This window comes from Cyprinus carpio, chromosome A16, assembly GCF_018340385.1.
Source record: "Cyprinus carpio isolate SPL01 chromosome A16, ASM1834038v1, whole genome shotgun sequence".
NCBI classification, from domain to species: domain Eukaryota; kingdom Metazoa; phylum Chordata; class Actinopteri; order Cypriniformes; family Cyprinidae; genus Cyprinus; species Cyprinus carpio.
This window is the reverse complement of record NC_056587.1, coordinates 12,996,698-13,009,263: the sequence shown is the minus strand read 5'-3', so window position 1 is coordinate 13,009,263 and position 12,566 is coordinate 12,996,698. Positions and strand designations below refer to the sequence as shown.

The 12,566-nt window shown below is 35.4% G+C and overlaps 1 protein-coding gene across 2 annotated transcripts; it reads right to left on the bottom strand.

Moving 5' to 3' along the window:
- Positions 1 to 614: 614 nt before the first annotated feature.
- On the bottom strand, positions 615 to 10,671 carry LOC109074797 (polyhomeotic-like protein 1). Of its 2 annotated transcripts, none has more exons than XM_019090815.2 (15): positions 10,452 to 10,671; positions 9,776 to 9,925; positions 9,517 to 9,627; positions 8,650 to 8,724; positions 8,346 to 8,489; positions 8,022 to 8,168; positions 7,568 to 7,652; positions 5,478 to 6,412; positions 5,259 to 5,397; positions 3,963 to 4,138; positions 3,735 to 3,807; positions 3,543 to 3,630; positions 3,246 to 3,417; positions 2,303 to 2,540; positions 615 to 2,217 (listed from the first exon to the last, which is right to left on the bottom strand). In XM_019090815.2, exons 2-15 carry the CDS (start codon positions 9,893 to 9,895, stop codon positions 2,066 to 2,068), a joined length of 2,655 nt encoding a protein of 884 aa, XP_018946360.1. In that variant the 5' UTR covers positions 9,896 to 9,925; positions 10,452 to 10,671; the 3' UTR covers positions 615 to 2,065. The 2 variants fall into 2 exon arrangements, with proteins under 2 accessions (XP_018946360.1, XP_042628710.1); XM_042772776.1 differs by having other exon boundaries at positions 3,246 to 3,378.
- Between the last annotated feature and the right edge of the window lie 1,895 nt (positions 10,672 to 12,566).

Here is a 12,566-nt window from a genome sequence, read left to right as displayed (position 1 = left end):
GAGTAAACAGCCAGTAGGCGGTAAGTCACTTATTCATTCAACGATTCCTTCAAATTGCTGAATCGTTCAGTAACAAAAACGCCCAGTGCACACTGCAAATTCTTCTGTTCTTATCTTTGTTTGGAACTATTTTCGTTGGTGAAATAGAACAAAACAGTCAATACTGTGTCTAAAATGTAAGTAGCTTAATATACTTAACTATTTTCATCCAGGCTGTAGACATTTTTGCAGTAATATGGCCATAAATATCTAACACCCACTGAATCTTAAATTAAGACATTTTTAAACTTTTTAAGACGTTTTAAGGACCTGGCCACCCTGAAGTTAACCCACTCCTAGTAACTTGTTGCCACCTACTGGCATAACGATGTAACCTGCAGAAAGACATATTTAAACTCAATCGAAGCAAATCAAATAATCGAAATCAAACCTTTTTAGTTTAATTTAAAAATTCACACACACAAAAATACTTAAAAAAAAAAAAAAAAAAAAAAAGAAGAATTTTTTTTTAAAAAAGCCGTGCATTATTCATTAACAATCAACGCATTTTAAAACAAGGACCAGAAACTAACGGTAATTGGCCAACCAGGAAATAAAGACTTAGAGTGAGTATCTGGATGTGAATGTCACAGCACCTTCTTTATTCATATTTAAGCATACAAAGAAACTCAGCCATATGTTTAGAGCGCCAGCATACAGCACTCTTTCTCTCTCATAAACATTCACACACTACCTCCTCATACCGGCACTCAGGTGCTGCATTACTCTCAGGTAAAGCTACAAATACTTGTCTATGAAGCTTTTAAATTGTACCCAAAAAAAAAAAAATGCTGCTAATTTTTAATACAAATGAAAAATTTCCTAACCATCTACTGTACAAAAAAAAAAAAAAAGTTATTGTTCTAGGGACAGGTATCCAATTACTCCTTCAGTATGTGATTTATAAAAAGAAACAGAACCTACTTCCATTCAGTAATACTGTGTAGTGAGAACATAACTACAGATCTTCCATCTCTCCCAGCCATTGAATCGTTAATAGCAGTGAAACAGGAACGCACACACAGAAAGTTTCAGTATGAGATCACTAATGGCTGCAATGAACATTTAGATTTCCAAAGTTCCATAGCAGACCGACTTATACAGCGTATGGCAATCTAATTGTATTAACTTCCAAATGGCACACCGAAGATAATCGACAATCACTTGGTCAAGTGCTGAACAACCGAAAACAACAGGCTTTCTAAACAAAAGTAGTGAAATGACACTCAGTTGACTTTTTAGGGAAAAATAAGGGAAGCCCTGAAGGAAGATCCAGCTGTCAGAGGCAACTTACTTGTTTTTTGTTTTTTTATAAAGGCAACTTATTCACATCTTTAACTCTGATAGTCAAAAGCACTACAGGTATAACATTGATTACTGTCTCTAATGTCATTATCAGTCATACTTTGATTACTATTGTTTAACATAACTGACAAACACCAAAGGACACAAACATACTGACTTAAATGCTACACATTTACAGTGACTGCTTCAAATCAGAGATGCGAGGCTCTCAAGCCCATTCAAACACAGCCAAGATATTATATATGTAGCACATTCAAAATCCAGAATCGAGAGGTATTATGTTTATCACCTCCAAACTAATCGATTCTGTCATTTAAAGATTATACATTATAATCTTTGTGCTATTTTTTCCTTTAGGATCACTCTCATTCTTTTTTTTTTTTTTTTTTTTTAGAATAGTTTGAAAACAGGAAAAATTAAAGTGAGAACTAGTCAGCTCCAATCTAGCCATCATTGAAAACAATATCATTAAAAAATCCAGGCTTTCACATTTAAACAAAAATACTACAGTAAATAATTTGCTTTTAATAAGGCATCACTTGTTTTCCCCTTCAGATGTTTTTCAGCCATTTTTTCCTTCTTTTATTTATTTTTTTATTAACCTCTAGATCAGCCATAAAATCTAATGTCTTTTCATGCCCATCAGTTTCAGTTTCTCAGGCTGGTGACAGAAGTATAAAGCTCTAATCCTGCTGCATCTCTCTCTCTCTCCGTCCCTCGTTCAATCCTTCAGACTGTTGATAGAAGCACAGATTTTGAGAGCAGGACCGAGTTTGATGTTCATGGTGGACATTAGATGCTCTTCCTTAAGTAGCATCAGTGCCTGCCCATCAATCTCCTGTGACAGGAACTGGGATGCCAGGTCCTCACAACCTGACAAGAGACGGAGGAACACATGATATAATGAATATACAGGTGAACACAACACATTCATACAGAGGAGCATTAGAACACTAACCTTGAAGAGAAGAAATGAACTGACACACTTCCTCCACACTCCAGTGAGAAGGGTTGCCAGATAGGAAGTGGTTCTCATCCACTGGGAGGCCACTTGGTGCTGTGTCATCCAACTGAGGGCCATAGTGAGTTGGTCTTGGGCATGAGAAGGATGAGCCGGGAGAGAGAGACAGGAAGTCTTCCTCTTCCTCACCCTCACAGCTGGAGATGTCCTCAGAACGACTAGATTCTGAACGACACTGCAAAAGAGAGAGAGAGAGAGAGAGAGAAAAAAAAATCATAGATTAAAGTATATTCATTCAAACAAAAAAAAAATTATTTAAAATGATATAAAACCATGGATATTAAAAGTATGATTTTCAGTTCCCTTTGGGTGACTTCGTATATCTACAAGTTTTTTTTTTTTTATGTTTTTGAAAGTCTCTTATGCTTACAACTCTACATTTACTTGATCCAAATACATTCAAAACAGTAATATTGTGAAATATTATTACAATTTAAAATAATTATTTTCTATTTTCATATATTCTGAAATGCAACTTATTCTTGTGATGGAAAGGAAATTTTCAGCAGCTATTACTCCAGTCTTCTGTGTCACATGATTCTTCAGAAATCATTCTAATATGCTGATTTGGTGCCCATTAAATATTATTATTATTAAAAATGTTGAAAACAGCTTAATTTAGTTTGTAGAAACGGTGATACATTTCTATCAGGATCCTTTGAGGAATACAAAATACACAAGAACAGCATTTATTTGAAATATAATTTTTTTGTATAATTATAAATACCTTGATTGTCACTTTTATATAAATTTAATGTATCCTTGCTGAATAAAGTATTTAATTTATTTGTTATTTAATTTTTTTTTATGATTGGTAGTGTACATAAAATTTTAATTTGATTATCTTATAATCAGGTTGCTGCAATGTCCATTTTCTCACCTTTACAGGAAGATGCCTGCCTGTTATTTTAGCACAGGCGATCTCAGAGCTGCTTCTGCGAGGACCTCTGCGTCTAGCAATAACATCCTGCACAGCAGGGCCCCCTGGTGGCCGTTCTACACCCTCAAGACCCCTACTAACACGGTAGTGGTTACTGCAGCTGACATTGTACCTGAATGAAAAGGTTTGGATGCAAATACAACAATACACAGCACATACTCATTCAAGTCATTCATAATTAATTACATTTTTAATTAAAAAGACATTTTAAGAATCGATCAATGATTTTGGTCTTACCTCTTGGCACAGGTTTTGGAACAGAAGCGCTTGGATCGTCTGAACTGGCTGGCCGGTGCAAATCTTAGACAGTATTCACACTTTAACTCTGTAAACAATACAAAGACACAATGTGCAAGAGATAGAGAGAATATAAATATGTCTGAAGCGATTCACAGTAGGAAATATTTCTATAAATATAACAAAACTCACTATCAGAGCGGATGTTCTCTGGATGTAGGATGGGTGGGACAGCCACAGGAAGTTCTTTCACTGGCCCAGTCACCTGTCAATCAGAAGGAAAACTTCATTTGTGTTTTATTCTTCTCAGACCTTTGGTCCACTAAATTACTAACGCTGGGTTATCTTTCTTTTGTGGTCTGAAAAGAAAATTATGCCTTTTCATGAAAATCTAGATTTGTATTTAGTAGATAGACTCACAGGGAAGGGTTCGGCTCCCTCCTGGATAACAAAGCCTTCAATGAGGTGAGTGAGAACCTGAGGTTTGACCACAGCCTGTGGGACAGGTGCTCGATCACCTTGCCCTCCTCCACGGGGGAGAGGGAGAGGGAGAGAAAGAGAGAGGGTAGGAGGAGAGGAGAACGCCATATCTGGGACTAAACAACAAAAAGACGAGGAAAAAACAGATTGTTCAGAACAGCACAACATTGATATAAATGAAAAGATAAAAAAGCGATTCAACAGTATTTTCTGCACTGCTTCATAAATGTATTAAATGATAAAAATGCAAGCTTATTACATTTTAGAATTACATTTACATTCGTTATATTGTTATATATTAGGGCTGTCAAATGATTAATCACGATTAATCACATCCAAAATAAAAGTTTTGTTTACATAATATATGTGTGTATACTGTGTATATTTATTATGTATATATAAATACACAACACATGCATGTATATATTTAAGAAGAATATGTTATGTTTATATATTAAATATATTTATATATAATATAAAATATAAGAATATAAATATATAAATGTATATACATGTAAATATTTTCTAAATATATAATTTATGTGTGTGTATTTATATATACATAATAAATATACCCTGTACACATACATATATTATGTAAACAAAACTTTTATTTTGGATGTGATTAATCGTGATTAACCATTTGACAGCCCTATTATATATACATTAGATGCACTTTAATCATTACTGGATGGTTATTCATTTGCAAATGTGTATGTAAAGATACACATTTGTTTTAATAGTAGATTATGTTTAAAAATACATTTTAAAAATTATGAATTAAACCTTTGAATCAAAATGTGACCAGCAACACTTCCATTTTTTAACCACCTAGGCTATATTTATTAATATTAATAATAACAGTAAAAAAAATTGAAAAATATCATTTACAATTTAAAGAAACTTCTCTATTTTAATATATATTTTAAGTGTTATTTATTCCTATAATGACAAATAATTTTTTTTATTATAAATGCTGGAAACAGTTGTGCTGCTTAATGTTTTTGTGGAACCCAAGGCACATTTTTTTCAGGATTCTTTCATGAGAAAGAATGTCCAAAAGAACATAATTTGTTTGTTTGTTATATTATAAATGTGTTTACTCTAACTTTTGATCAATTAACTATGGCCTTACTCAATACATGTATTTATTTATTTAAAAAAACTTACTGACCCAAACCTTTGAAATGTAGTGTATTATTTTCAAAAAAAAGAAGCATTTTGCCTATGGCCCACCTGTATCTAGTGAGGGAGCTGGTGAGAGAGGAGGAGCAGAGTCTTGCATTGACGGACTTGCATTGACGGCCTCGGCTGACATCTCATGGGGTAAATCTGATTCGGATTTTCTTTTTAACGGAGCAATCCCAGGCTTCGTCTACAAGAGAAGGAGGAACGCATGAGCGTCACAGAATGGACAGACCATAGGGAAATAGAGTTCACCCATTATCTACTAACCTGAGCTGGTCCAGACTGAATGAAAACAGAATCTCCAGAGTTATTCTGTCCATCCATCGAATGTGTGACCAAAGCGGGATTACCCTGACTCAACGCTGGGTTCTGATTGGTTTGCATCAGAGACATTGGGAGGGCACTTTGGGCTGTTTTAAGGCACATGCCGGCTCCGCCCGTTTCTACAGCTGTCACCATAGTAACAACATTGCTACCAGAGTTATTGACAGGCACGACCGCCGTGGGATCCTGCTGGGCACAACAGGTCCGAGCCTGGGCCACTGCTAAAGCCTGGGAGTTTCCTAGTGCACTCTGCCTTGCTCCAACCAGCTGGACTGGGACGTGGGGAGGGGGATGGCCTCCCGTGGCCTGGCCATTGTTGGGTGGTGCTGGGAGAATGGGAGGTGGGTGGCGAGGGGGCATCTGCACTGGCAGCCGATGCCCCTGAGCAGTTTTAGGTTGAATAGGCACATGTCCCGTTCCATGACCCAGTTTTTCAGTGCTCAGATTTGCCCCTGTCTGCTGGAGTGGCTGCACAACTAACGTCTGGGCAGTCATGTTAGATTTGGCTGACACAGTGCCCATTGGATAGCCTTGAGAAGAGGTAGGAACATTGGAGGTGGGCACCAGGATGTGGGTAACGGTGGCCGTAGCAGCTGGTACTCCTCGAGCTTGGCACAAGCCAGATTGAGAAAGGAGGAGCTGGGAGAGAGGGAGCGAGGGGGAAGGTGAGGAGGACGGAGGATTGGAGGAACCTCCTACTTGCTGTGGGGTGACAGCGGATTGGTTGGCGCCCTTCACGTTGAGGCCAGGCATGCTGGGATTGGTGGCGTTGGAGCAGTTTTGCAGTTTGGTGTTGGCGAGTGGTTGAGTCTGTGGTTGGATCTGCTGGGCTGACTGACCAAACTGCTGCTGAGTTTGCTGGTTAAGCGGGAATGAGCCTTAAAGGTCAAGAAGAGATAGAGAAACTGCAGTTAATTTCACAGTCATGCATTTGGAAATGATTGCAGCAGACATATACATTTAGGAATTTGAAATGCAATACAAGGCAGGACAATAGGGAGTGATTGTGTACATGTATTATTATGCCTTGTAAAATTAAACATTTGGCTTTCTGTGACATTTGGTAATAAATGTGTTAATATTTAAATTCATCAGATAAGGACAGTTATTTAGATGACTAACAGATTGCAAGACTGGCTTTTGATTGTCTTGTAATATCATTAAGAATAAGTTGAAAATTACAAGCCAATATAAAATGTTTTGCCATGTATGCCATTGTTTTGTTTTTTTCTCAGCAAAAGAGTTTATGAATGTTTCTGTCTTGGAGTTTCCTCTATAATTATAATAAGTGCAAAACATCCAGCAATTATTGCATATTTTCATTGTAGTATCTTATGCTCACCAGAAATGCATTTATTTGATTAAAAATACAGTAAAAACAGTTATATTGTAGTACATATTATAACTAATTTATTTTGTAAATAAAAATTCATTTTTTTATGAATTTCAATGTTTAAAAGAACTATATTTATTTGAAAAATATGGAGATATGGATTTATTTACATCTTTACTGTAATTTCTTAAAAACATTTAATTTAAGTTTATTGCCACATCAGCTTCACAAGGTATTTCATACATAAAGAATATAGAAGAACACAAAATATAAATATAATAAACATAAATAAATTTATAAAAACAATTATAAAACAAAGTATCTGTCATTACCTAAAAAAAAGACCCCAAACTTATAAATGGGTACATATGAAAAAAATCTATAAATTAATTATTATTTAAATATATTATCGTTTAAAAAATATATATATATTATTTTTCATTAATTATACTATATAAAATGAAAAATATGTTAAATAACATATTTATAATAATAATAATAATAATAAAGATTAATACTAAGATTAGAAATATAAACTAAACTAAATTATAAATATAAAATTTGAAAAAATTAATTAAAAACAAAAACTGTTTGTGTGTTGGAAGAGGGCAAGTACAATCTGAACAACTGGCTTGACTGGCCAAGCAGAAAAAAAAAAAATTATTTTTAAGCCCTGTAATATCTTCATTTTAATTCTCACCACTTGTCTCCTTCCTGTCTGCAAACTCTGTCTTCACAGTAGCCACCCTTGGAGTTGAAACGCAACGCATAGCCAAGTTCTGCACCTAAAAAAGAGAGACAGACAAAGGAAATTATGCAAGAGGCAAAATATAGAACAATGATCTTCACACTATGGTCTAACCAGATTTCTACCGACAAGTAATATTTCATTCAAAACTGACAGTGAAATGCTATGAAACAGAATCACAACCATTAAGAATATATTTGATGTTTAATATACAGTTATATTCCGCGGGGTTTTAGACCAATAAGATTTGATTTTGAACAAAGAAAGACACAAAAACCATAAAAACAGGTCTCATTGCATGGTGAAGTTGTTTAGGAAACAGGATTTATCACTTACTACATTGCCGCAAATTATGGCACAGTTTAAATGTCAAGAAAAAAAAACCATAGAAGGCCAAATGTCACACCTGATCATTGTCTGTCTGGTTACTTGAGGATGTGGGAACTGTTTCCTGTTGCTGCTGTTGGGCAACCGTTGCAACAGCAGCTGTCGCCGTGCCACCAGGCATGAAAATGAGCTGAGGGGTGAGCGGTGCCCTGAGAGAGCGGTTTACCTGTGAGTGGTGAGACCAGTAAAATTACACCCTCAGGAAAAGAGTGAGCTTGGATAAACATTACATTAACGCTCACCAGGTAAACAGTTTTATACTGTTGTACAGTGTTATTACAAGCTGTAAAAACATACATTAGGCCTTGGTCTGGATTTAAGTGCACTCTGACAATACACTTACTCTCAGGTACATCTGACCCTGTCCACCCGAGTTTCCACCCAACAAAACTGACTGACTAAGGGCTGTTGATGTTGCAGAAGTGGCAGGTCCTACTGGACGGGGGTTTGTCATGGTCCCTCCACCAGAGGTGGTACTTAAGTTGACCTAAAAAAACCACACCATAGATCAGCTCTATTTAATAAAACGTTCCAAGATGATCGTCAAACAAGCATAAGCACATTTTCACAAACAAAGAATTAGAACTGATCAAAGTTGTAATTTCCATTAGCCATGTCACACATTTAATAGATTCAAAACAACTCACTGTGCATTGCGCTGAACTTGCTTGAGAGACACTGTTACTGGGAGAGCTGGACTGACGACTGGCTGCAAGAGTTGCCTGAAAGTATAAAAAGGAAATATCTCAGGGTGAAATACTGAAAAAAGAAATTTGTAGAAAAACACTAAAGATGGTATACTTTTTGGTGTAAAAATAGCAACATTTATGAAAAAATACATTTTATTGAATGTTTTTAATAACAATAATAATGGTAATGATGGTAAATACATTATATTAATGGAAATATAACAATTATAAGCAATAATATTTTTATAACTCCATAGTAATACATTTCCATTTGCCATAAATAATTGGAAAGTTTACAACTACAATGTAACTCCATGAAAGCTATGAATTCATAAACACTTTGCTGAAAAACAATGACAATAAAATACGGAGCAAAACAATGCTTTTGTATTGAATATAAGACATGTTAATTCATATATCAACACAGCTGAATTTTCAGCAGCATTCTTTGATCATTATAAAGTTCAAAAGAACAGCATACATTTGAAATAAGAATCTTTTGTAACAATGTATTTACTGTCACTTTTGATCAATTTATTGTGTCCTTGCTGAAATATATATATATATATATATATATATGATATATATATAAATATATATATATATATATATATATATATAAAGAACAGTAGTGTACTTAATTTATCGAACCAGGTAAAACTTTTAAAACACCAGCACTGAGATTTTACAAAGCTGATGTGATTTATTTTTTTTTAATTATGCATAATTTGCATGTTTTTTCTCATCCACCGGGGATATTATCACTAATCATTTTTTTTTTTTTTAATGGATTTTGCTTGATATGATTTACTGCCTGAGTCTGACCTGTTGCACAGCAGCCAGGTTATGGAGTTGAGCGCTGTTGATCTGCTGCTGCAGCATCAGTTGCTGGAAGTACTGAGCTGCATTGGGCTGCCTCTGTAATGCTTGCAGTGCCTGGAAACATATTTAACAGTGCAGACAACTACATTTCCCACAATTCAAGACGCAATTAAAGTCACACAGAAGCATTGATGGGAATAAGTGACTTAAAATACACTTAAGTTTGCCTGTTAGTGGAGTTTGCAGTGGCTTTGTGACCCACCTGCACGGCTTGCCTTTCGTACAGAGACATTTGAGCTATCTGAGGGGGGCGGGAGTTTCCTCCTGATGCTGCGCTGCTATTGGCTGAGCTGGAGTTGGTCTGGTCTTCTCCTGCCTCCATGCTCACTGGATGGACGACCAGTCAATCAAACTTTGTAATAGAATACCAGAGAGAGAAAAAAAATGCATAAACAAACGATTAAAAAGAGCTTTTATGCTTACCTGTATCATAAAATATGAATTTAAACAGCTAATTATAATCAAAACAATGAGAAAGAAAAACACGTTCGCACAGGAACACTTGTTAACTTGTTAGAGCACTCAAGTCTGTTAAAACCTTTTTATAGAATATCTTTAAAACAACCAAACAATGTTACTTAGTTTTAATGTATATAAAATTAGAAGTGAATATATAAATGTTAATGTTATCTGTCATCTGCGGTGATGAATGATCGGGGTTCTGCTGCATTAGTTCTGTGCAATATTCACGTTTCAGCAAGTTGCAAAGCATATTAGACTAAACAACACTATGCACAATTATTTATTTTCATATGTGTAAGAGCAGAAGAAAAGTATTGGGTGGAAACAGACACCATGTCCGCCCCAGTATCTCATCCGCTGCTGCAAAAATGTTGGCGAACTGGCGACTCCCAAAGTGCCAAACAGCCAGAATTTACCTCTCTGCGATCGGCTCTGTGTTCTCTTCCCTGTCTCTTAATGGAAACAACCACCAGGAAACGTTGAGTCCACGTTGCTTATGATATCGATATAATATAGTTCCAGTGTTTATTTTTTGCTTTTGCAAGTATTGTTGGAATTCTTCAAACAACGGTGATTGCGATGAGGCTCAAAAAAGCGACGAAACCCCGCCCCGCCCCCCGCACTGTTTACTATAGCTTTTCCGGCGCCAAAAATGACGTGCAAGATAGAAGTCTGCCGCGGCGTTATATAATTACACAATAAAAGTCTGCCCGTCTGTCTGTACAATAAATAAACAAATAAATACATACCTGCAATACATACGCTAATACAGGTTAAGGATTAAAAAATAGATAAAAAAATCCAGTAGAAAACATGAACGCCAAGCTCTTGAATTTTAAATCAAACATTTTGATTTCTTAAATAACAAGTAAAAATATTATGTATATATGTCAAAAATAAATAAAATAAAAATAAAATAAATCAAATGGTGAACCATTAATTAAAAAGCTCATTAAAACACTTTCTTTCTTTCATTCAAGCATACATAGCAGTACACAATTTTCAAAAAATATTTTAAACAAATATTTAATAAAAATATAATAAAAATGTTATTCATATTTTAAAACATATAAATAATTATTATCATAATTCATCTGTTCAACCATTCAAATTCATGTAATTTAATTGGAAGCATGTTCATCTTTAAAGAGATTTATGTAAGTCATTGTTGAATGACTCAGGAAGAACGTATCATGACTGAATGACGACAGGAAAAATGTGTCAAACACAAGCTGTGAATTCAGGATCAGGGACGAATACCAGACAAAAGCCACCTCCACACTTGCTATGTATGTTACAACATAGACAAGGAGCTGGAGACGTTTAGAAGTTGGAGACAATCTTGAAAATATTTCTGCAGGTGTGACAGTGAATGTCCGAGACATTGAAAGCAAGAGACTATGTTGACAAGTCAGCTTTCTGGATAACCTCTTCTCCACAAAGGTCTGGCAAATATTTCCAGAACCCAGGAGATGAACGTGGATGCCTCAAGTTCTGCCACGAGCTGCAAACTGCAAAATGGTGGTCGTCATGCACACCTAAATGAAACACATCAAGTTCAGGCCTACATGTACATCCTAAACAGGGCAGCAAAACAAACACAAGGCTTCACCTCTGACAGGGCCGTTATGGTGATCAGACACTACCACATGACTGGACGAGAACCCAGAGATTTCTGCTGGAATTACCTGAGGAACAATAAAGCAATACAGCAGAAAATCCATGAACTGCTTGTTTTCTGTGAAGAAGAGGTTCTGGCAGGTTTTCTGGCTGTTCACAATCTGATCTTCCAGAAAGACACATAAAGTGAAGCTCTAGAATTTAAAAAGAACTTCTAGGAGTTGTAGCAAATTTTTATTATTACTATCATCATCATCATCATTATTTTAAATCTGATTTTAAGGACAGTGTGTTGAGTAGAAACAACTAGTTAATGAATTAGAGGATTCATTGTGTATGTGAAAACATGATGTTGCTAAAATAGAATATTATTAGAATAAGGAACTATTAAAATACATAGTTCTGGTTTTATTTCTACATAGGTCAGTTGTTCACATAATTCATATATTTTTGAATATGAAAATATAGACAATCCCATTCTGAAAAAAAAGAAGAAAGAAAGAAAAGAAATAATCAACAAAAATTTTTTTGGACATTATTGCTGCTATTTAGGGTCAGGATTCCAAACCTTTAAGCCATTTTGTTTCTAAGCAAATTGGACTTTTGATTTTCCAATAGAAGTGGGCAAAAAACACCCCACACTTACACTAAAGGAAGTGGACTTTTTTGACTTGAGCCAAAAAGCAACCTAAAAACCACCCCTGCAACTGCACAGAAATGCACTAACAACACTCAGAACACCTAGCAACCACATATCAACACTGTGGCAAATGCCACCATGACAGATTTCAAGATCGTTTAACAACTGGAACTTGCCAGTTCAAAGATCATTAAACAGCAAGCACAACATATGTAAAAATGGCAGCCCGAATTCACTCGTATTCATTCACTTCTTCAAGTGGACTATATTA

Excerpts from the sequence above, each read along its gene's own strand:
- LOC109074797 (XM_019090815.2), bottom strand. The coding sequence starts at position 9,895 with ATGGAGGCAGGAGAAGACCAGACCAACTCCAGCTCAGCCAATAGCAGC. Across the intron at positions 8,169-8,345 it reads AGGGTCAGATGTACCTGAGA|GTAAACCGCTCTCTCAGGGC; the intron begins GTAAGTGTATTG and ends CACCACTCACAG. Across the intron at positions 3,418-3,542 it reads TCCAAAACCTGTGCCAAGAG|GTACAATGTCAGCTGCAGTA; the intron begins GTAAGACCAAAA and ends CTTTTCATTCAG.